The following is a 21,365-nucleotide window of genomic DNA, read 5'->3' as shown; positions in this document are numbered from 1 at the left end:
ATAAAATAAGATGAAAATGAAAAGCCCGAACAGCACCTCTTTCTTCTTGCCTTCTGGGAGACAGGCCACAGGGAGGGCCTGTCTCACCTCTGTGCTCCTCTGCCTTAATAAACTATCTCTTTTCTTGCAAGAGAAGAAAGATGGCGCAGACAAAGCGAGAGAAGCAGCTCCTCTGCCACTCAGGCAATTTCTCTGACTTGAGGAGTCAGCCAGTCTGCTAAGGTAGGAACACTCTCAGTGGTTTCTGCTCTCCCTGGCACATTCCTCTCTTGTGAGTAATCAATTAAGCATTTGGGATTCCCTCGAGGAAAGACCAACGAGAGAGCGGTGTACAACTTCAGTATCCACATCCCGCCAAGTTCCCTTGGAATGTTCTCCTCGTTTGTGCATGGCAGGTGCCTGTTACTCCCATTTCACACATGGGGACAGTGACATGCTTAAAATTAGGTGGCTCAGAAGTCGTTGTAGGGGCTGAAGAGATGGCTTACAGGTTAAGAGGGCGCTTCCAGAGGACCCTGGTTCAATTCCCAGCACCCACACGGCAGCTCACAACTGTCTGTAACTCCAGTTCCAGGACATCTGGCACTTTCAGACAGACCTACTTGCAGTAGAAACACTAATGTACACAGTAAATAAATAAATTTAATTTAATTACATCTCTGATTAAAAAGTGGTTGTCTGCAGTTACTCTCAGCCCCCGATTTCCTGCTGCATTTATTCCTTGTCTCCTTTCCCCAACTCTCACAAGCTTTGTGTGTTTGTTTGTTGTGGCTGTGCCAAGCCCTGGGCTGTTCTGCCTGAAAACTCCCAGAATCACACAATTTCCAGGACAACAAGGATTTTAAAAGACAGGCCGTTTAACCTAGTTTATTTTGCAGTTGTGGAGGGAGTCTGAGACTGATGTTTGTGGCACAGCCTGGGTGATCCTGCCTTTGCGCCAATTGCACACCCAGCCTAGTCTGTCCCAAACTTGCCCCATATGTGTGTGCACCTTGCACGTGTGGAGGAACCCACCGGCTGGATACTTCTGTCCAAAGCAATTAGCACCATGCCCTGTGGATTCATTGTTCAGCAAATATTTACCAAGTGCCTATGTGCTAGAGTTGTGAAAACAGGCAAGACACTGTTCCTGTCCTTCCGAGCACTCGAGAAGTACTTAAACAAGGTAATTTTAGATGTTGGGAAGGCTAGAAAGAAAAAGAAATGGAATTAATATAGGAGAGATGAGGCTTCATATAGAGTGGTATTGAAAAACCTTACCACTCGCTGTGTGGTCCTTTCCGACCGCTCCGCTCCTCACCCCTCCCCCATGTTCTTTGCTGACAATAACACTGAAATTGAGAAGGAGCCAGGGTGGCATATCAAGTCGCAGTGGCTCTACTCCCTAAACAGCTGCCCCTGAGCGGCCAGTAGAACCAAATGGCTTGGATGATGAAACTCAAGGCGAAGACTGCATCACCTCTCCGTCCACGTCCCCATAGGTGTCGAGGTGAGGGTGGAGGGAGGCGGGGTCTGAGTCTTGGGAGAAGCAGCCAAGCAGCAAATAACTAAATTCCAAAAGCCCCTGGAAAGGACAGCTGCCGCCGTGCAGTCGGGATTCTCTGTCCCCCGAGAACCCGCCCAGACGACCGCTCCCCGCCCCCTGCCCAGCCTGGTCTGACTTGCGCCAGGACCTAGAGGACTTGTAGTTTATCCAGCTCGTCACAGCAGCGTTGGTACGGCCCAGACAACTACAAGACCCAGAAGCCAGCGCGCAGGCCCGAGGCGGAGTCAGCAGCGGTGGGTGTGCGAATGCAGGGGGCCAGAAGGTGCGGGTGCCAGGCGCCAGGATGCGGTGGCTGGCCACTCAGCTTGGGAGCAGCCCAGACGCTTATTAACCGGACCGGTGCGGGTAGCTCAGCGGCGACAGGCACGTTGCATTCTCACATTGGGTGCAGCCCGGGCCAACCAGCCGTGCAGCGTCTCGATGCTGCAGAGGCGCGGTGCGGGGTCCCGGTAACCAGTGGATGGGAATCCAACCTCGGAGCTAGGCTGGCGCTGCTAGCCGAGAGCCTTGGGCTCTTGGGGGATTGGTGTCCACCTTGGGCTGTGCGCGATGACTTGCTCTTGTTCTTTCTGGGCCAGGGTTGTCCTCGGCAGGTTCGCGATGCAGCGGGCGGCGGTGCTGGTGCGGCGGGGCTCCTGCCCCCTCGCCTCGGGCCCCTGGGTCCGTAGTCACAGCAGCGCTGCAGCCGAAGCCTCGGCGGCGCTCAAGGTGCGACCGGAGCGCAGCCCTCGAGACCGCATCCTCACTCTGGAGTCCATGAACCCGCAGGTGAAGGCGGTAGAGTACGCCGTGCGCGGACCCATCGTGCTCAAGGCCGGCGAGATCGAGATGGAGCTGCAGCGGGTGAGCCCGGGGCCTGCGGGGCGCGAGGCCAGGGGGCGCTCATGGCGGGAAGAACCTTGGCAAACCCATCTGGGGTCCTCCAGCAGGACCTCCATCCCCGGCTTCCAGCTTCTTCATTGTACCATTTTTTTTTTTTTCTGGAACGAGAGAACGCCCCCTCTTTCGCCCGTTACCCACCAGTGGCCCTGCATCTGGCACAAAGTGAGGCCTTCCGATGGTTCACTTGTTGAATTGTACCCAATTATTGAACGGCCTATGCTGCCAGGCACTGCGTGTTCCCTAAGTGTCCTCGTGGAACCAAGATCCCTTGGAAGGAGGAAAACAAGTGGATATAGAAGTGAGAGTTTCAGATAGTGAACAGACGCTTTGAAGAAAGTAAGACGAAGGGGCCTGGGGGTGGTGAGAGAGAAACCCCGTTAGGTAGGAGTGGAGGGAGGAAGGGAGGTTGTATGGCTAGTTTGTTCCCGAACCTTTTTTTCAGGGCTGCGGCCGGTTGGGTCTTTGCCAGCCACAGTTGCCTGACAAGAATGGGACTCTGCAGAAGAGACTGGCAGAATTCTTTCTTTTATACCTCAAGAACCGTGACTGCTATAATCAGAGAGTTGGGTCCTTGTGGCCTTAATAAGGCAACCCTGGTGATGCCAGGGATGTTGGCTTGAATCCATAGCTGTTGTAAAAATCCTGGGGTGATCTTTTTCCCTGCTTCATCCAGGGTGGCATGGCTGTATGTAAGACATGCCCTTGGGTGAAACCAAGTTCTTTGTGCTGGGGACAAGTTCTGGCTGTGTAGCCCAGGTTGGCCTTGGACGTTCTCCTGCCTCCACCTTTCCTGTGTTGGAACTTACAGACACACTCCACAGCCCTGCATCCTAGGATACTGAATTTTAACCTGGGTGGAATTCGGAAAGCAGAGTCAAGAGGGAACATTAAAAGGAAACACTCCTAAGATTAGAAAGAAAATGTTAGCTGGGGAATGGTGGTGCTTGCCTTTAGTGGATCTCTGTGAGTTCAAGGCCAGCCTGGTCTACAGAGTGAGTTCCAGGACAGCCAGGGCTACACAGAGAAACCCTGTATCGAAGAAAATAAATAAAGACGAGAAAAGAAAATGTTAGCAGATAGTTCTGACCCAGAATGTGAGTTTCTTGACTTTGCTCAGCGTCACCAGGTCCCAGTGTCTCACTCAGTATCCTTGAATGAGTGAGAGGAACTCCTAGGGTCTCCTTTCCGTGGGGAGTTTGATGAGGTCTACTGATGCCGCCTCAGACGCTCAGTTCTACTCAGAACAGTGAGTTAGATGAAAGGGAGCTAGCTCAGTGTCTGTTGCTGACCTTTATGGGGATGGGTTTTTTTTAATATTTATTTTTATTTGTAAATATGTGTATATGTGTAGTTATGTGCACATGAGTACAGGTACCCATGGAGCCAAGAGAAGTTGGATCTGTGTTGGGTGGTGGTGCACGCCTTTAATCCCAGCACTCTGGAGGCAGAGGCAGGTGGATCTCTGAGTTCGAGGCCAGCCTGCTCTACAGAGCAAGTTCCAGACAGCCAGGGCTACAAGAGAAACCCTGTTTCAAAAAACAAAGCAAAGCAAGAGTTGGATGTTCTTGGAAGCTGAAGTCACAGGCACTTGTCAGCTCCCTAATGTGGAAACTAAACTGGCATCCTCTGCAAGAGCAGAGTGTGGGGTCAACCCCTGCACTGTCTCTCCAGCCCGCGGCTGTTTAAGGCTGTGCCCAGAGAAGCCTGGCTCCGTTATGTGCCTGCCTGACACGCTGGTGGGCATGGAACTTGTGTTTTCCTCTTCCGAACTTTGGGATCTGGGAGGCTGCAGCTGTCCCTCCTTGAGGCAACAGTCTCCCTGCTAAAACAAAGCTCGGATTAAAGTGTTCCCTGTTTTATCACGTCACAGCTGATTTCTCTGGTTCCAGAGCTGGGAGCGGTTCCAGGAATTCTCTCTACGTTTGCTAAAGAGCAGCTTCCGTGTTGGCGCTATAAAGCAGAGGATGGTCCCCGACCTTAGGTTCAGGCTGCTGTATTGTTATTCCAGTTCCGTCTCCCCCGGTTCATTACGGTTTGGTGGCATTTTTCAGCAGGCAGAGGACATGTGAGAATGTTCCAGGAGCAGGCAGTGCTGTGACCAGTGGCAGGGAAGTTGGGAAGTTCTAGGTTTATAGGAAGGGGTAGATGTGCTTAGTAGGAGTCTGTGTGGCCGAGGGAGGCAGGGTGGATAAGGTGGAGGAGGCAGAAGTCGTTTGAGTGACTCTGGACTTTACCATGCCTCTCGACTGGACATGGGGAGCCGGGAACGGTTTCAGGCAGTGGTATAGGTCAGGCGGACACATGTCTTGGTCATTGGGCCAGAAACATCCCTACTTCCTAAACAGACATCCCACACATCCAAGTTTGAGTACCCCCACGTTAGCTGAGAAGTTCTCTCTGTCCACCTACATTCTCTGATGTTTGTTTTGGTTTTAAGATAGGGTCTCACCATGTAGGCTTAGCAGGCCTGGAACTTCCTAGGTAGATCAGGCTGACCGGGAACTCATAGAGGTCCATCCACCTGCCTCTGCTTCCCAGTGCTGGGATTAAAGGTGTGCACCACCGTGCCCTCTCTAGCTGTAATGGTCAACTTTGTCAGCTGTACTTGTTAGTTGTTTCTTTCTGTGGAGGGGAGGGTGAGGGTTGGTGCTGGGGACAAATTTAGGGCTTTACTAATGCTAGGCAAGCACTCTTCCATTGACCTGGAGCTGTTCTGAGCCCTGTTACGTTTTTATTTATTTTCTGTTTGTGTTGGCTTTGCAAGGTTTGTTATTTCTGCCTCTGTTTTGAATTTAGCAATCCAAATTGGACGGGTGTTCTAAGGGGTTTTATCTGGTCAAGAGGTTTGTGTGAAGACTTGGGGAAATTTCCATGTTTCCTCTGGGCATTGTTTTCCCTAGTCGATGAAGGAGGCAAAGAGCTTAGCTGGCCCACTTGCCCCATTCTCTGATGTCTTGTCCTTAGGGACCTGAGGTGATCTCTGTGATAGGCATGCATTTGTGTGAAGGTGTCAGATCTCCTGAAACTGGAGTTACAGACAGTTGTGAGCTGCCATGTGGGTGCTGGGAATTGAACTCAGGACCTTTGTAAGAGCAGCAAGTACTACTCTTAACCACGGAGCCATCTCTCTAGCCCTGGGTCCCAGCATCGTATGCTGCTTATGGAATTGTTTCAGTGAGTTCTTTGCCAATAGTGCCCGCTGGACACGTGGCCCTGGTGTTTGTCTTCAAAGTGGCTGGCAGGGTTTGGTCCCCCGTGCTTTTTGCTCCTCTGATAAGGTAGCCTGAAGGAAGAGGGGAAGAGGCTAAGGGGGCCATTTCTCCTTGACAGCAGCTCCACCAAGGGAGAGCCTGTTTCGGGGTTCTGGATCCCATTGTTCATTGGGGGCAGCACTTTTTAATAAGCTGCAATTAAAGGGGGTTTGAGAGGATCTGACAGTTTCTCAACTGTTTTTTTTTCCTTGCTTGTTTAAGGGCAGGGATCAGGACTTGGCACGGTAGAGCGAAGGAATGGCTTTACTTTTCCAATTGTAAAAGTAAACACCAGCCAGGTGGAGTATTGGGGGGAGCTATAAATCTGTCTACTTGTCTGAGACAGGGGGATTGAGTCCAGGAATTCAGGGCCAGCCTGAGCAATAAATATAGGAAAGTTCTGCTTCAAAACCTACAAATATACAAGTGCTTGCCATATAAGCGTGAGGGTCTGAGTTTGATCCCCAGAACTCAGATGAAAAAGCCAGGCCTGGGGTTGTGCACCTGTTTCCCAGTTTTGGAGAAGCAGGCAGGAGGATCCCTGGGGTTCCCATGGCCAGCTAGTAGCCTACTCCAGCCAATGAGAGACCCTTTCTCAAAACACGAGGTAGATGGCTCCTGAGGAACCACACCCAAGACTGATCTGTGACCCTCCCCTTGCACACATACACACACATGCACCTACAGGAACATATACAAAGTAAACAAAACAGAGAAACCAAAAGCTCTCAAAGAGCAGAAGGTTCAGAACTAGAGAAGTCTGATTACTTGTGTTACCTTCAGTGTGTGTTGCGTGTAACGTGGGGCCCTAGCAACATGGCTGTTGTTCGCTGGATAGAAGTTATAGCTCTGGATGTGCTGAGCACAAGGGCTCTCACTGGTCATCTTCAGAGTTGATATAGAACATTTCCAGGTGTGATGGCACTGGGGAGGCTGAGGCATTGGATAGCATCTGAGGATTTGAGACCAGCCGGATCTTTACAGTGAGTTCCAGACCAGCCAAACAGCCAAGTCTGCAAGGCAAAACCCTGTCTCAAGAGAAAGGAAAAATTGAATAATAAAGAAGAGAACTAGAAGATTTCCTTGACCGGATGAATCCTGCACCCATCCACCCTGTTCTGGCTGTGGCCCTCAGGCAATTCCTCCAGACTGTGCTGGCCTGAACTCTCTTCTTCACAAACTGGTTTGCAGTGTTAGTGACAATCCTTTAAACAGAAGCCAATTAAAATTGTTAGAGTCTTTGTTCTCGGGTCACAGCGGCAGGACCTGCAGTTCCAACTGCTCAGGCAGCAGAGACAGGAAGATCCTTGAGTCCGGGAGCTCCGAACCAATCACGGCAGCACAGCAAGACCCTTCTTCTGAAACTTTTTTTTTTTCTTTTTTTTTTTTTTGGTTTTTCAAGACAGAGTTTCTCTGTGTTGCTTTGGCTGTCCTGGAACTCGTTCTGTAGACCGGGCTGGCCTCGAATTCAAAGATCCGCCTGCCTCTGCCTCCTGAGTCCTGGGATTAAAGGTGTGTGCCACTACTGCCTGGCTTTTTCCCAAAGTACTGTGCATTGCATGAGTGTAAGAAGTGGAGATTGCTTCCTACCTCTGAATCTGTCAGTGTGGGGCTTCCTGGATCAACTGCCGCTTCGCTGTAATAATCCTGAACGGAAATCCTTCAGCTTTCCTTACATTGTTTTTTTAGATTTATTTACTTTTAAATGTTTATTATTTTGTGTGTGTGTGTGTGTGTGTGTGTGTTTTGTTTGTATGTATATATTGTATGTATACCACATGTATGTCTGGTACCTGTGAGAAGACGGTGTCAGATCTCCCAGAACTGGAATTAGAGATAGCTGTGACCTGCTGTGTGGGTGCTGGGAACCAAACCCAGGTCTTTGGTAAGAGTAGCAAGTGCTTTTCCCCGATGAGCATCTTTCCCACCCTGCTCCTTGTAAATCTTGACTTCTCTGATTGTCTTTGGAGGTCAGAGGCTTGCGCTGTTCTGGGTCTCAGAGCTTTCTGTGAAATGCACCTGTTTTCAGGACCCGTGGGACCCGGTTGGGGTTTTGTCTCCAGAGCTTCTTTCAGGACTTCTGCCTACTCTAGTCTGGTTAATTATCCCTTTGAATCTGGGAGCAAGGGGCTTTTCGTATGAGGTTTCTGGGGTCTGGGAAGGCCCCTCTCCCACCGTGTACCCCACTCCTTTCCTGTACCCACTTGTGGTAAAGATTTCTTTGTGTGTGTGTTCATGTGTATGTGGGTAGAGGTGCCCACTGAGGCCAGAGGCAGAGAGCTGGAGTTCCAGGCAGTTGTGAGCTGCTCCCGAGTGCTGGGAACCGAGTTCAGGTCCTCTGCTAGAGCGGGATAGCTCACGCTTACCCGCTGAGCCATCTCTGCAGCACCATACTGCTTCTTAGTCTTCACTCCCAACATTTGCTTTGGTTTTTCTCATTGGGCCCCGCCTACCGTCTCTCACTCTCGGTCTCCTTATTTGCTGCATTGGAAATATTTGTTGAACGAAGGGAAAACTCTGTGGGCTTCTTGAACACAGGCCTCATGAAGTGACTGGGCTGTCCTTTGAACAAGGAAATTAACTTGCTCTCGTCCCTGCCTTCTCTCCTCCCCAGCTCTGTTGGGGGTGTGTAACTGGCAGACACAAGGTGTGCATGATTAAGATGTTCAATATGGGGGCTGGAGAGACGGCTCCACGGTTAAGAGCACTTGCTGCTCTTACAGAGGATCAGATTTGATTACCAGAACCCATATTGGGAAGCTCACAGCACCTGCAACGTGAGCTCCAGGGATCTGATTGTCCTCTTTGAGGTGCACGCGCCTCCCAAGCCCTGGATCAAAGGCATGTGCCACCACACTGGGCTAGCTCTTTTTAAAATAGCATTTTTCTCGTGTGTGTGTGTGTGTGTGTGTGTGTGTGTGTGTGTGTGTACATGTACAGGTGTATACATGTGTAGGATATATGTAGAAGCCACAGAACAATATTGGTGTCATTCTTTGGATGCTTTCACCTTAGGTTTTTGAGACGGGGGCTCCCATTTGCCTGGAACTCATTGATTCATCTAGGCTGGTGAACCCTGGGAATTCACTTGGTTTCCCTTCCCAGCACTGAGAGTGCAAACCATACACCATTGCACTTGAGGTTTTTGGTTTTGTTTTTATATGCAATTCTAGGGCTTGAACTCAGGTCATTGCGCCTGAGCCATGTTTTCAGCCTTCCCTTTTTGTTACTTCTTTTATTTTGCCTTGTCCCCGTGCGACTTGTCCACTAGTCTGGTGACCTTTAGTGGTGCTGAGCTGCGGGCTGGAAGGGGAAGAAATGCTTCACCACTGTTGAACCCTACATAAGTCCAAGTGGCAGGAAGAGAGCACCGCCCTCCCCGGACCCTCTCTTGGTGCTGCGTGGGATGCAGTTGTGGCTTGGACACGTGCAAGTGCATTAGACAGAGGAACTCAAGAATGCTGTGAGAGACAACCAAACGCTGCATGCTTGTTAGCCCCTCTGCCAAGGTGCAGAACGGGGGGCATTGGCACCACTGGTGCACATGCCAGGCCTGGATACGCACGTTGGGCCAGAATCTTTCTGGGGTACCTTAGTATTCCCAGCTCATGTGGATCTTGCCTGCCCAGGGCACCCTTCAGAGTGCTCTTAGCTATGTAGAATGGTCTGCTTGTCTATTCAAGGGAACCACATCCTGGCCCAAACTCATCCATCATGCAAAGTGTCCATGGTCTGTAGGCACAGTGACCCAAGAAAGGGGGTGCTCAGTGTTCCCAGGCTTTGTGTCAGCAAGCCCTGAATTGGCTAAATAGTGCTAGGGGGAGGGCACAGGAAAGGGACATCCAGGGCTAGATTCCAGGCATTATTTTCTTCTGTATTGGGCTGGCCTATGGCCCAGGCTTAGAACTGTATGTTGAGTCTTGGCCTTCTTAGCCATGACAGATTTATTTCTTGCTGAAGAATAGGCTCTGGCCATACCAGAGAGTCACCTCTGTTCAGTAGCTGTGGGCATGGGAGCAACAGTGGTTTAAAGGCTGATGGAGGGCTTCTCGGTTGAGGAACCCAGGCCAGTGCTAGGGTGTCCGGGCCTGCCTTCTGTATGCTACGACTTAGGCAGCTACCTCATAGCCCCCACTATCCTTCTTGGCTCCTGCTCTCATTGTGACCCAGCCTGGTGCAGCAAGTGCTGCCACCACCTGCCTTGGTCTAGACATGTGTGACTGCCCGGGAAAAAGCTTCATCTTGGCCATCTCTGACGAGCTCTAAAGATAGGGCAAGAGGCACTTACAGGGTCCCTGTCTCCCAGACACACCTCAGAGACTTGGGCTCTGTTTGTGACACTCCGCGGCCCTTTCTCGAATTCTTTTCTCAGCCCGCTATGCCTTGTGAGGTTCAGAAAAAAAGACTTGGTGGGGAAGGGCCAAAAAAGATGGCTCCGTTAGAGTGCTCATCATGTAGGCGTGAGCCTGAGTTCAAATCCCCAGCGCCCAGGCGAAAAGCCAGGCCTGCTCCCCCTGACCCTGAAGCCCCAGTGCTGGTGGGAACAGGGGCGTCAGGGCTGGCTGGCCAGCGGCCTGGCCAAAACCCAGCCAGCTCCACGGGCAGGGAGACGTCCTGTATCAGAACACCAAGGGGAGAGCTGCGGAGACTAGTCAGGGACCTCCTCTGGCCTCTGCGTGTGGCGCACACATGTGCAGAGACACACATACACTTGTACACACGTGTACACACTCAGGAAAACAAACTTCACCAGTGTCAAAACCGCAGAACTGTATCTTTAAATATTGTTTGGGAAAGCACAGCTGGAGATGGGGTGGGGGCTGCCAGGCCTTCCCACCCTCGTCCCTCCTTCCTCCACAGGGACACTCAGGGCCTCCTTCCTGGACTGGCTGTTTGAGGCCGGGTTTGTTCCTGATTATCCTCCCATCACCCAGGGGGGTCTTTGAATTTGCTAGTCTATTCCTCCAGCAGCTGATGCTGGATTTATCAGGGGGCTGTGTCGACTCCCTTGCTTCCACGTCTCCGTGACAGCTCAAGTGTCTCCCCCACTCCCCAGTGACCTCCAGATCTTTCTTTCAAGCTTTAGCTGTCCTGGAACTCTCTCTATAGATCCAAATGGCCTCGAACCCATAGAGATCCACCTGCCTCTGCCTCCAGCATGCTGGGATTAAAGGCGTGCACCACCACCGCCTGGCTCAGATCTCTCTGAGTTAGTCCCTCTGTGATCCCTGTTTGGTGCTCACTTCATTGTCTTTTATCCTTTCTGCTAAAAAGAAAGAAAAGGAAACTAGCCATTCTGCAAAAAACCGGCTTGTGAGAGAACAAGGCCAGGACCTAATTCCCATGGATGAATGTCTTCTGGAAGGGGCCATGAACTCCTTGTCTCTAGCCCTTTGCGGTTTCAAAGTGAAACTCTGGGCACAGGAGTAGGGACATCTAGGCTCTCCCTCCCTGACTCTGGGCATATTTTGCTGCTGGCCTCTGCTCTACCACTTTGGTCCCCGTGCCTTTTAGACATCCCGGTGAAGCAACGGGCTGTGGAGCTGTGTGTCACAATGCTCAGCCACCCAACAGCTCTTCCGGTTTCTCCAGAAAGTGTGTGTGTGGTGGGGGGGAGGTGATAGAGCAGAGCACACTGGGGGCCTGCCTTCCAGAGTTCAAGTCCTAATGCTTGTGTTTATCAGTCGTGTGACACCAAGCGAGTTCGTTAGTCTTTTGAAACCTCGGTTTCCTCATTTGTAAAATGGGGTTGCTCCTAGTTCTTCCTCATGGAAATGGTTGTGAAGATTAAATGAGACCAGGCTTAGTTAGTGCTGCCTGACATTTGGTGAGGCTCAAAATAGGATTGCTTATTAATATCTTGTGGTAATTCTACAACGTGGCCTCAGGAATGTAGAGTCTGAGTCCTTAAATAACCACCTGCCACCTTCTCTCTGCAGGGTATCAAAAAGCCATTCACTGAGGTTATCCGAGCCAACATTGGGGATGCCCATGCTATGGGCCAGCAGCCAATCACCTTCCTCCGTCAGGTGAGCCTTCCCTCCTAAAACAGACCTCCTGGAGCCCTGAACTAGAACTTGGGAGGGGCCAAGTTCTAGTTTCATGCACTAGAATCCCTGAGGGATGTGCCACCAAAGTAGCAGCCCTTTCGGGTACCTGATGTCCCCTGTTTTTCTCTCTCTCAGCAATCCCCTTCTAAGGGTATCAAAAATGCCTTAACCCATTTGTGGTGGTCCAGGGGAGGAAACTTCCAGGAAGGCTGTTCTTCCATGATAGATCTGGGGTCCCAACAGAGCTTCCATGAGGGTGTTCGTGTGTGTATGTGGGGCAGAGGGCCCAGAGGAAGAACGCCAGGGTGAAAACACAGCCCACAGGGAGCCCCTGGGCTGGAGTGCTGGCTGGTGTTGTGCCTTTGCACAGTGGAGCTCCCTTGAGTGGCAGGTGATGGTCTCCCTCCAGCCCAGCAAAAGCTCACAATAGCAGCAGCTGCCTCTGCTCTCGGTTGCCTCCAACATAACCCACCTACCTTGTGAGGGCTCCAAGTGGTGGTGGTTGTGGGGTTCGGTGTTTATGTCTGAACATCAATGGCAAAATGTTGCGTGAGCTAACAATGAAGGATGAGCAGCCAGAAGGAGGGATAGCATGGTGGGAAAAGGCCACTGGGCAGCCTGATCAGGGGTAGGAGACCTAGTTATGGAAAACCTTTTCCTGGAGCAGGACTGGGCCTGTTCTGGAGTACCGTGTGTGGCTATGGATCACATGTAGGGCAGGTAATGAACTTTCAAAATGGTAGCCTTATTCCCTTTTCTCTCCCTGTGTCACCGCCTTCAGAAGTGGCACATCACGGAGGTCCCCTCACCTTGTCCTTTGGGGCCCCAGCCCCTGTGTGACAGAGGAGAGCATACAGCTGGTCCTGTCTGAGGGATGTCCTGCAGCCATTACTGATGACCTGTGCATGGAGATGTGTGGATTAGGGCCCAGGATGCAGAAGTAAGGGGGCGAACAGTAGCTCCGTCAGAGAAGCAGAGGCAGGAGGAAGGCCGAGGTCCTTGATTGTCAGTAGAGGTTCCAGATGTGGACCTGGTCTCGGGTCGTGAGTAGGTTCCCAACAGTGCTTACCTTCACAGGCTATCAAACTCATCCCCCAAGCCAACCCAGCCCTGGACCCCAGCTGTCCTAACTTGTCTCAGATGGTGTCAGCTACCTGTAACCTTCATCTGTCTACTGTGTTCTTCATAATGCCCCTGGGAGAGGGGTAGGGTAGGTTATTGTTCTTTATCCAGAGGAGGAAGAAACAAACAGGGAGTTAGTCATGCGACTGGTGTCAGCACTATGACCTGTTCTCCCCTCCCCGCAGTGAGCCTGGCGTGGTTCCTCAGCTGCCAGCTTTAGACAGGTGCGCGGGTTTTACTGGCCTTGGTTAATCCTCTCAGTCTGTGTGTTTAGGTGATTTTGTTACAGGGAAGAGAAGCCTTTCCGGCTTTCGGGTCTGAAGTTTAGTCTTGAGGAAAACAGGCTGAGAAGGGCTTCAGGCTGTGTGTCTGCAGGACCTCACAGCCTTATTCCTATCAGCCAGATTCTGTTGCCCACTGAGGCCTGGCCCCTTACCCGGAAGACCCTCTAGTTCTTAAGATCCTGGGTGCTTGGGTCCAGTGTTCTTCATGGATGGGTGGAGGCCGGGGCTGTGTAGCACCCTCACACTCTGCCATGGCACCCCTTTTGGTACCTCATTCTTGCACCAAGCCTTGGAAGTCATGCCTCTTGGCCGTCAGAATCTCTCCTGCTGCAGAGAGCCAGCGTCTCCCTCTATGCTACCCTGAGCTCCCACAGCCTCAGCTCTCAAGGACAGACGTGCTGCGACGTGGTGTTTGGAGCTGGCATCTTTTCCCTCTACCTTGCCTAGTGTCCTGTGGTCTTGGGGTACCATCTTAAAAGCTCAGCTGTACCCTCTTTCTTTAGGTGATGGCACTCTGTACCTACCCAAACCTGCTAAGCAGCCCCAGCTTCCCAGAAGATGCTAAGAAGCGAGCCCGGCGGATCCTGCAGGCTTGCGGTGGAAACAGCCTGGGTGAGGCCCAACTTGCAAAGTCCTCGAGGATGTGAAATGAATGTGGGTTCCAGGATAGGTCTGGGCCCGTTAGCACGCAAAGAGCTATGAGGTGGCTGTGCTAAAAGTGTGGACAGTGGCTGATGGGTTGAGTGTGCGCAGATGCACATGTGCTCTTTCTCCCCCCCAATTTACTAAGTCAGTGCTTTCCCTGCCGGCCTGTGGGGGGGGGGTCAGATACTCAAGGGCAGATATCTCTGATTTGGGTTTGTTCAGTGGCCAGCTGGAGGCTAAGCGAAAGGATAGGTTCCCAGCTTAGCTCAAGCTTCTTGTGTCTGTGGCACTGTCTGAAGAACGGCTACTTTTTGCCGGGGACAGGGAGCGCCCATGTCCCCTCCGCCCCACTTTGTTTGGCTTTCTTCCGTTGAATTGTCCCTGTTACCCCTTCCACTCTGAGGTAACCCTTCCTGTTCCTCTTTGTGGAGAGCCCAGGCCCAGCAGGTATCCTCTCGCTCTGCTCTGAACAAGGAGGTCCTGAATTTGACCTCTGTGGGTGTGACAGTGATATTCTCCCTCCCTACCCTGCTTAGAATCCAACTCTTAGCTCTGGCTTTTTGTTTTCATCTCATTTTCTTTCCTGTTTATTTCCCCTTTTCCCCAGTGCCTGCACCGCATAGCTCAGTTAAAAAAAAAAAAAAAGCAAACAAACAAACAAAAAATGGTTGTTCTTTTTTGTTGTCTGGTTTTTGTTTTGTTTTGTTTTGTTTTTTTGGAGACAAGGTTTCACTGTAACTTTGGGGCCTGTCCTGGAACTAGCTCTTGTAGACCAGGCTGGCCTCAAATTCACAGAGATCCACCTGCTCTGCCTCCTGAGTGCTGGGATTAAAGGCGTGCGCCACCACCGCTCAGCAAAATGGTTGTTCTTAAAGCTTTCTTAGAATATGCACCCTAATGCTCTGAGACCTAGAGCCAAGAGTGAAACAGATATTTTTCTAAATTGCTCAATCAGCTCAGAGAACAGCTAAACCGCCCCTTGGCTCCTGCCTCCTTCTCTGCTACCCTCTCTCCTTTTGTGCTGTCTCTTGTGGGCTCTGTGAATACCTGCTGGCCATGGTGACCCTGTCAACACCCTTGGTATGGGTGCTGTGGTATCTGTCTTAGGAAGAGGCCAGTGCCCTTGCTTCCCTGCCTGCCAGCCTGGGGGCTAAATCTTCTGGTGCAGAGGAATTGCTTTTCCTTTACCCTCCTCCCAGCACAGAGGACAAATGTATTTCTCAAAACCCTGTGTCCCTGAGGTCTCCAGAGAGGAAGGCTAAGAGGAGGGGAGTTTGCTTTGTGTGTCTAATGTGAGGGGGTAGGAGTGGACCTTGGTTCCACCCACCGAGCCTCATTTATTGACTTTTGTTCCTCTTTGTCAGCCAGAGCTAGGGGTAGGAGGCTGTGGCTGTGGAAGAGCTGCCTTGGGGTGTTATATGAGGAAACCAGGAGACCATACGGGCTTTATGGCTTACACTGGGCTCTGTCTCAGGAACTCGTGAATACAGATGAGGGAAACACATTCTGAGCCTTTCTTTCTCGTCTTCAGACTAGGAACTATTTTGTCTTCTCCTCTTGGACTTGTGAGAAAGGCTGATGTGTTGGTGAGAGCCTCCTGGTAGATGTCGAGATGCAGCCAGGCTCTGCCCGCTGCAAGGAGCAGTTAGTGTGCTCCTTCTAACGGTGATGTGGAGGGGCCAGTGAGAGCAGAGCCTTCGGCAGCCCAAACTGTTTCCCGCCATAGAAGTAAAAGGAAGTGGAATGTGTCCATGTTCTAGGGGCATGCTGACCAGAGTACCAATTACTGACTATGTATATGAAGGGGGTTTTTTTGTTTAATTTTAAACATTTTTTATTTTATATCTATGGGCATTTTTGCCTGCATCTATGTCTGTGCACCACTTGTAAGCCTTGTGTCTGTGGAGGTGAGGAGAGGGCATTGGATCTCCTGGAACTTGGAATTCGAGACAGCTGTGAGCCACCATGTGGATGTGGAGAGTTGAACCCAGGTCCCCTGGAAGAGCAGTCAGTGTCCTTAGCCACTAAACCACCTCCCCAGTCCATTTATATCTGTTTTAATGTATGCGTATGTTTATGCCTGCTTCTCTGTATGTGTCCCGGGTGTGTGCATTGCCCGCGGGCCAGAAGAGGGGGTTGACTCTGCTGGAACCGCAGTTCCAGGCAGCAGTGAACCACCACGAGGGCGCTGAGCATTGAACCTGGGTCCTCTGCAAGGACAGCCAGTCTTCCCTGCTGAGCTGTCTTTCTAGGCCTGTGTGTGGAGCCTTAGAGTTCAGCCATGCTTTTCTCGTGACTCTTAAAATCCTGTTTTACTCAGCAGGGTGTGGTGATGTGCCCTTTAACTCCAATAGTCATGAGGCAGAGGTAGGAAGGTTTTTTTGTTTTGTGACTAGGTTTCACTCTGTAACAGTCGTCCTAGCTGTCCTGGAACTAGCTCTTGTAGACCAGGCTGGCCTTGAACTCACGGAGATCTGCCCGCCTCTGCTTCCCAAGTGCTGGGGTTAAAGTGCACCACCACCACCGAGTGAGATAGACAGATCTTATAAATATAAACTGGAGGCCAGCTAGAGCTACCTGGAGAGCCTGTCCTTAAAAAAAAAAATGCAAGTGTGTTTCTTATTAGTGCTTTCTTTCTTGTCCATCTGACAAGCAGTTCAGTCCTTAGGTTGTGCCCTGGCTTTAATATTAAATAAATAATATTTAATATCTAAATATCCAGAGGCGGTGGGAGCTGTGAGCTTTGTCTGACCTGACTCTGGGCACATAGCATGCCCCAGCTGCTATTCTTCACACTGAGGGACACCAGTCATTGAGGTGAATAGTTTCTGTGCTCGTGCAGTGTACTGACACTTTTGAGAGAAGCAAACACTCACAATAGTCAGGGGCTGGAGAGACGGCTTAGCTGCTAAGAGTATGCACTGCTTTTGCAGAGGACTGGGGCTCACTTCCCAACACCCATGTTAGGCTGCTCACAACTGCCTTTAACTCTTGCTCCGGGGATGGGGGGGGGGGGGGTCCTTCTGGCTTCTACAGGCACCTGTACTCAGGTGCATATTCCCACAGATAGATTCAAACACATTCATGTAAATCTTAAGAAAATAATTACTATGAATTTTATATGTTTGTGTTATTCCCAGCTTTCATGACTCATTGGATAAGGGACAGAAAGCTACAGGATTACATCAAGGGGTCCTAATGTAGTGGGGAAGTTTAAGACGACAGATTGGAGCTTGCGTGATAGCGCACACCTTTATTCTCAACACTCAGGAGGCAGTGGCAGACAGATCTCTGTAAACTTGAGGACAGTGTGGTTTACTTAGTGACTTTCGGGCCAGCCTAGGTTACATATAGAGACCCTGCCTCAAAAAACCAGAAAGAACAAAAGGGGACAGGTTGGCATGCAATCTCAAGAAGAGGATGAGCAAAAGAAAGGTTGCAGGTGCATGGCAGACAGAGGGAGCGCGTGGGTAAAGACCTTGAGGTGCAGCACGGTGTGACCCAGTGGAAGGGACCGGTTATTCAGGGTGGCAAGGCAGTCTGGCAATGGTGGTGTGCCAGTTTGTAAACTGGAACATGGGATGAGCACTCACTCAGGGAAGTGACTTCTAAGCAGAGGGGCCAGTGGTGGCTGGATACTCCAGGGTCAGTCTCCAGGATCTGCGTCGGATCCACTTAGAGCCCTGAGCTACTTTGGAGGAATAGTATCAACCCATTCTCTCAAGTTCTGTAGACTTATGAGTCAGCACCTAACTAAAGCATAGAAACCCCAGATCTAATGGGTACTGTTGTCATAAAGCATGTCTGTATCACGGGTATGGGCACTGTTGGCACAGTAGAAGCCAGGGCTTACTGCGTAATAGATGCTCAGTAAACACTGGGTGGAAAGATGGGTGGGTGGGTGGAAGAGCCCAAATAAGTAGGTAAGCAGCTTGCTGAAGTTCCAGAGCCCAGAGCCGTGGGAAAGAGGCCCTACTTCAGTGTCTGCAGCCGTCTTTACCCCCAGCTAATTATACGGGTGCCACACTCATCTTGTTGAACGAGACATCTTGCCTCTAATCATTATCTTGCTTGCTGTTTCACAGGATCCTACAGCGCCAGCCAGGGTGTTAACTGCATCCGTGAGGATGTGGCAGCCTTTATCACCAGGAGAGACGGTGTGCCTGCCGACCCGGACAACATCTACCTGACCACCGGAGCTAGCGACGGTATTTCTGTATGTACACAGATGGCCCATTCTTATCCCAGTGTTCATTCGCGAGACGAACAACCTTACAAGCTAGGGCCAGGGGTTTGAACTAACTGGCCAGGAGACAGGCTCGGTGGGCAGAGTGAGTCACCCTCTGGTATCCCCGTCCCAGAAGCTTCTAGTCCCCGATAGTCTCATGACTCTGGATACAACCACAGCTTCAATTTTCCTCCAGAGGATCCACCAGCAGGCCCAACTGGTGGGGAGCTATAGGGTGTGAGGGTGCCCCTTGGCCTCCGTTGTCAGCAGATATTGGTGTTCCTCCTCTGCTGGGCGTTGTGCTAGGTGCTGGGGAGACCTTAGGGAACCAGGTAGTGACTTGGCCTTTGCCCACACGCCGGTGTTATGACAGTCTAGCATTGACACCGCATACATAAAGGTCACCTCATGAGTCAGACCAAGTGCTGCCATGGCCGCAGCAGGAACTGTGGAAGGCTCCTCTGAAAAAGACTAAACGATGCAGGAATGGACTGGGGAAGGTGGGAGAGGGAGCGTTTTCTTAGCTGAAGATCGGTGTATGAAAAGAACTTGGTCCGGAAAGAGGCTTAGTGTTGAGGAGATGAACTCAAGGTGGGTGAGCTCACACAGTGAGGGACAGTGACCAGAAACAGGATCTGGGAAGCAAGTAATGGCTCATTCTGTAGGATCCTAGAGATGGTGCTGGGGATTCAGGTCAGCCTAAGAAGACTAGGGAACCACTGGCACTTCAGTAAAGGGAGGGAGGCCCCACGACTCCGTCAGTATTCAGTTCAACTTGGGCCTGGCCGGAAAGAGCCAAGTAACAGGAAGTGAAGGAGCACGTAGGAGGTGAGAGAAGAGCTGGCTCAGACTGGGAGGCAGTCAGGAGGGCACAGGCATGTGGACTGGAATCGGTGGTTACATGGCTGAAGAGTCAACAATGGCATGAGGGTGGGCAGACTGGAATCCGTGGTTACGTGGCTGAACTCTGAAATTCTAGGCTTGGGGAAAGGGCTCGTGGCCTCCTGGGTTTTATTTGTTGGCTTGTTTTGTTTCTTCTTTAGTGCTGAGGATCAAACCTGGCCCTCAGTATGCTAGGCGAGTGCTAGGAACTTAGCTGCACACACCCTGGTCCTCCATTCGCTTTTGGTGTGTTTCTGGCTCCGGTTCTGTGCTAAGTGCCATTGGCTCGTGTATTCTTCCTACGTGAGCAGCTGTTAGTATCCCGTCTTATTGGGGGCCTTTGTCTCCTGAGCTCACAGGCTCTTGTTTTGATGTTGAGTGTTTGTTTCCCAAAGCCTTTCAAATAGATACGTTGATCTCCTACCTACTGGAACCACAGAGGAAGTAGGCCCAGAGAGAGCGTGGTGTCATGCCATTCTGGTGGGATTCTCGCAGCAAGGAATTGAACCTGCTCTCTGGTGGTACCATTTCAACAGTCTTCTGTTTAGAAGTCCGTCCAGCCATGTGTGGGCAACTGATGGTTATTGATAACGTAGAGTTTAAATGAGATTATCAGGGTGAGGTCAGAATAATTCTAGGGCAGGACCAGCTGGGGTACTGTTTTAGAAAGAGATTGATTGGTTGGTTGGTTGGGCTTTTGGAGACAGGATCTCACAATGTAGCCCAGGCTGTCCTCATGGTCATGCCTCAGCCACTGCTATTATTAAACATGTGTTGCTCCACACCTGTCAAGTGGCCAGTCCTTTCCTACATGTCGTACGTAAGTCAAGAGCTTTAACACATGTGTTTCTGTACTGCCTACTTCAGCTCTCGCGTTCCAGCTAAGGAAACGGAAGTGAAGCGAACTTGGTGGGGTTACACTCAAAGCAGGTAGCAGGGCCTTTGTAGATGTTACCTTTTGTTGCAGACGATCCTGAAGCTCCTGGTCTCTGGGGGCGGCAAGTCCCGGACAGGCGTGATGATACCCATCCCCCAGTACCCCCTCTACTCCGCGGTCATCTCCGAGCTGGATGCCATCCAGGTGAACTACTACCTAGACGAGGAGAACTGCTGGGCCTTGAACGTGGACGAGCTCCGGCGGGCGGTGCGGCAAGCCAAAGACCACTGTGACCCCAAAGTTCTCTGCATTATCAACCCCGGGAACCCCACAGGTCTGTGAGTCAGTCTCTTACCGCTTCCTCGGGGGCTCGGAGGGGCTGGTGTGTGGACGCTTGGCCACTGAAGAACTGAGGGACGAAGGTCCTCTCTGTGCCAGTTTCCTGATTCATTCCACATTTGCTAACAGCAATGGAGCTCGCCGCGGGCCACCTCAGGAGATGAGAAGCAGGCAGCTTTTTGCTTTTTTGCTTTCTCTCTCTTTCTTTTTTCTCTTTCTTTCTTTCTTTCTTTCTTTCTTTCTTTCTTTCTTTCTTCTTTCTTTCTTTTTCTTTTCTTTTCTTTTTTGTTTTGTTGTTGTTTGCAGGACCTGTTCTTTTTCATAGTTTACCTCCATTTGTAAAGTCTCATCTCCTCGAGGTTGTGCACACAATCGTCACCCTCCAACCCGGGGCACTCGGGGAACTGCACATTTACTTCTTGTTTTTCTCAATTGGGTTTCAGAATGCTGGTGTGTGGAGTTTGGCTGTTCCTTTGAGAAGAAAATGCCATATTAAAAACAAACAAACAAAAAAAAGCCTGTTTCTAGAAGTTGAAAAAATGCCCCAAATTTTGCATGTTTTTCTTAGACAAAAAGCATCCAGTCCTGCCTGTTTTGACCCCCAAGCTGCTGCTGGTTCATGTGGCTCCAGGGTTATTTGGATGAGAGAACAGGAACTCCCTTCTCTTTTCTTTGTTGAGCTAAGTTGGAGTGGGGCCAAAATGCATCAGAATTGATTGTGGAATCTGCTTCTCCGAAACGTGAGCTGCTGCTTCAGTAAGCTGAAAACAACCACTTTAATTCCTGAATGCAGTCGGGGTGCACCTGGTGCCAACACTGGTGTGCATGCTCCAGTGCCTCGAAGCAGGGATGAAGAGTCCAGTCTACCAATGATGCAGTTCAGGGAAACGACACAGGACTCTGTTCTCAATCGGGCTGTAGATCAGTATCACAAAGCGAGCTTGGAAAACCTCCCAGGTCAGTCCAGACGTCAGTGTTCTTAACCCCGAGTCCTGCTTCTTCAGGACACCGGTTCCTAAACTTTGAGCTTGTTAAAGTACAGAGGGTGGACTCTGCTCACCCATATTTTAATGGCTGGGGTAGGGCTGGAGAACTGGCAGGTCCACCCAGTCCAAGATGACACTTCTGCTGATCCCAGGGCCGCATTTGTATGCTGAATCGGCTCTTGAGTCAGTTCCTTTCTGTCTGTTTCTTTGGAGACAGTGAATTCCTATCTGGCCTGTACTGGCTGTGTCATCCAGGCAGACCTCAGAGTCACA

General features: G+C 50.9%; 1 protein-coding gene across 1 annotated transcript in view; it reads left to right on the top strand.

Annotated features, from left to right (window-relative positions):
- The first annotated feature begins 1,775 nt into the window (after nt 1-1,775).
- Nucleotides 1,776-21,365, top strand: part of Gpt2 (glutamic--pyruvic transaminase 2) — a 41,818-nt gene continuing 22,228 nt past the window's right edge. The window contains exons 1-6 of the mRNA XM_038313143.2: nt 1,776-1,909; nt 2,125-2,389; nt 11,619-11,708; nt 13,639-13,747; nt 17,866-17,996; nt 19,858-20,101. Coding sequence (XP_038169071.1) covers nt 2,147-2,389; nt 11,619-11,708; nt 13,639-13,747; nt 17,866-17,996; nt 19,858-20,101 — 817 coding nt within the window. The 5' untranslated portion in view covers nt 1,776-1,909; nt 2,125-2,146. The remainder of the gene's footprint in view (nt 1,910-2,124; nt 2,390-11,618; nt 11,709-13,638; nt 13,748-17,865; nt 17,997-19,857; nt 20,102-21,365) is intronic.

This window comes from Arvicola amphibius, chromosome 15 (genome assembly GCF_903992535.2).
Source record: "Arvicola amphibius chromosome 15, mArvAmp1.2, whole genome shotgun sequence".
In the NCBI taxonomy this organism is placed as follows: domain Eukaryota; kingdom Metazoa; phylum Chordata; class Mammalia; order Rodentia; family Cricetidae; genus Arvicola; species Arvicola amphibius.
The sequence above is the reverse complement of the archived record's forward strand: the minus strand, read 5'-3'. Positions and strand labels throughout refer to the sequence as shown.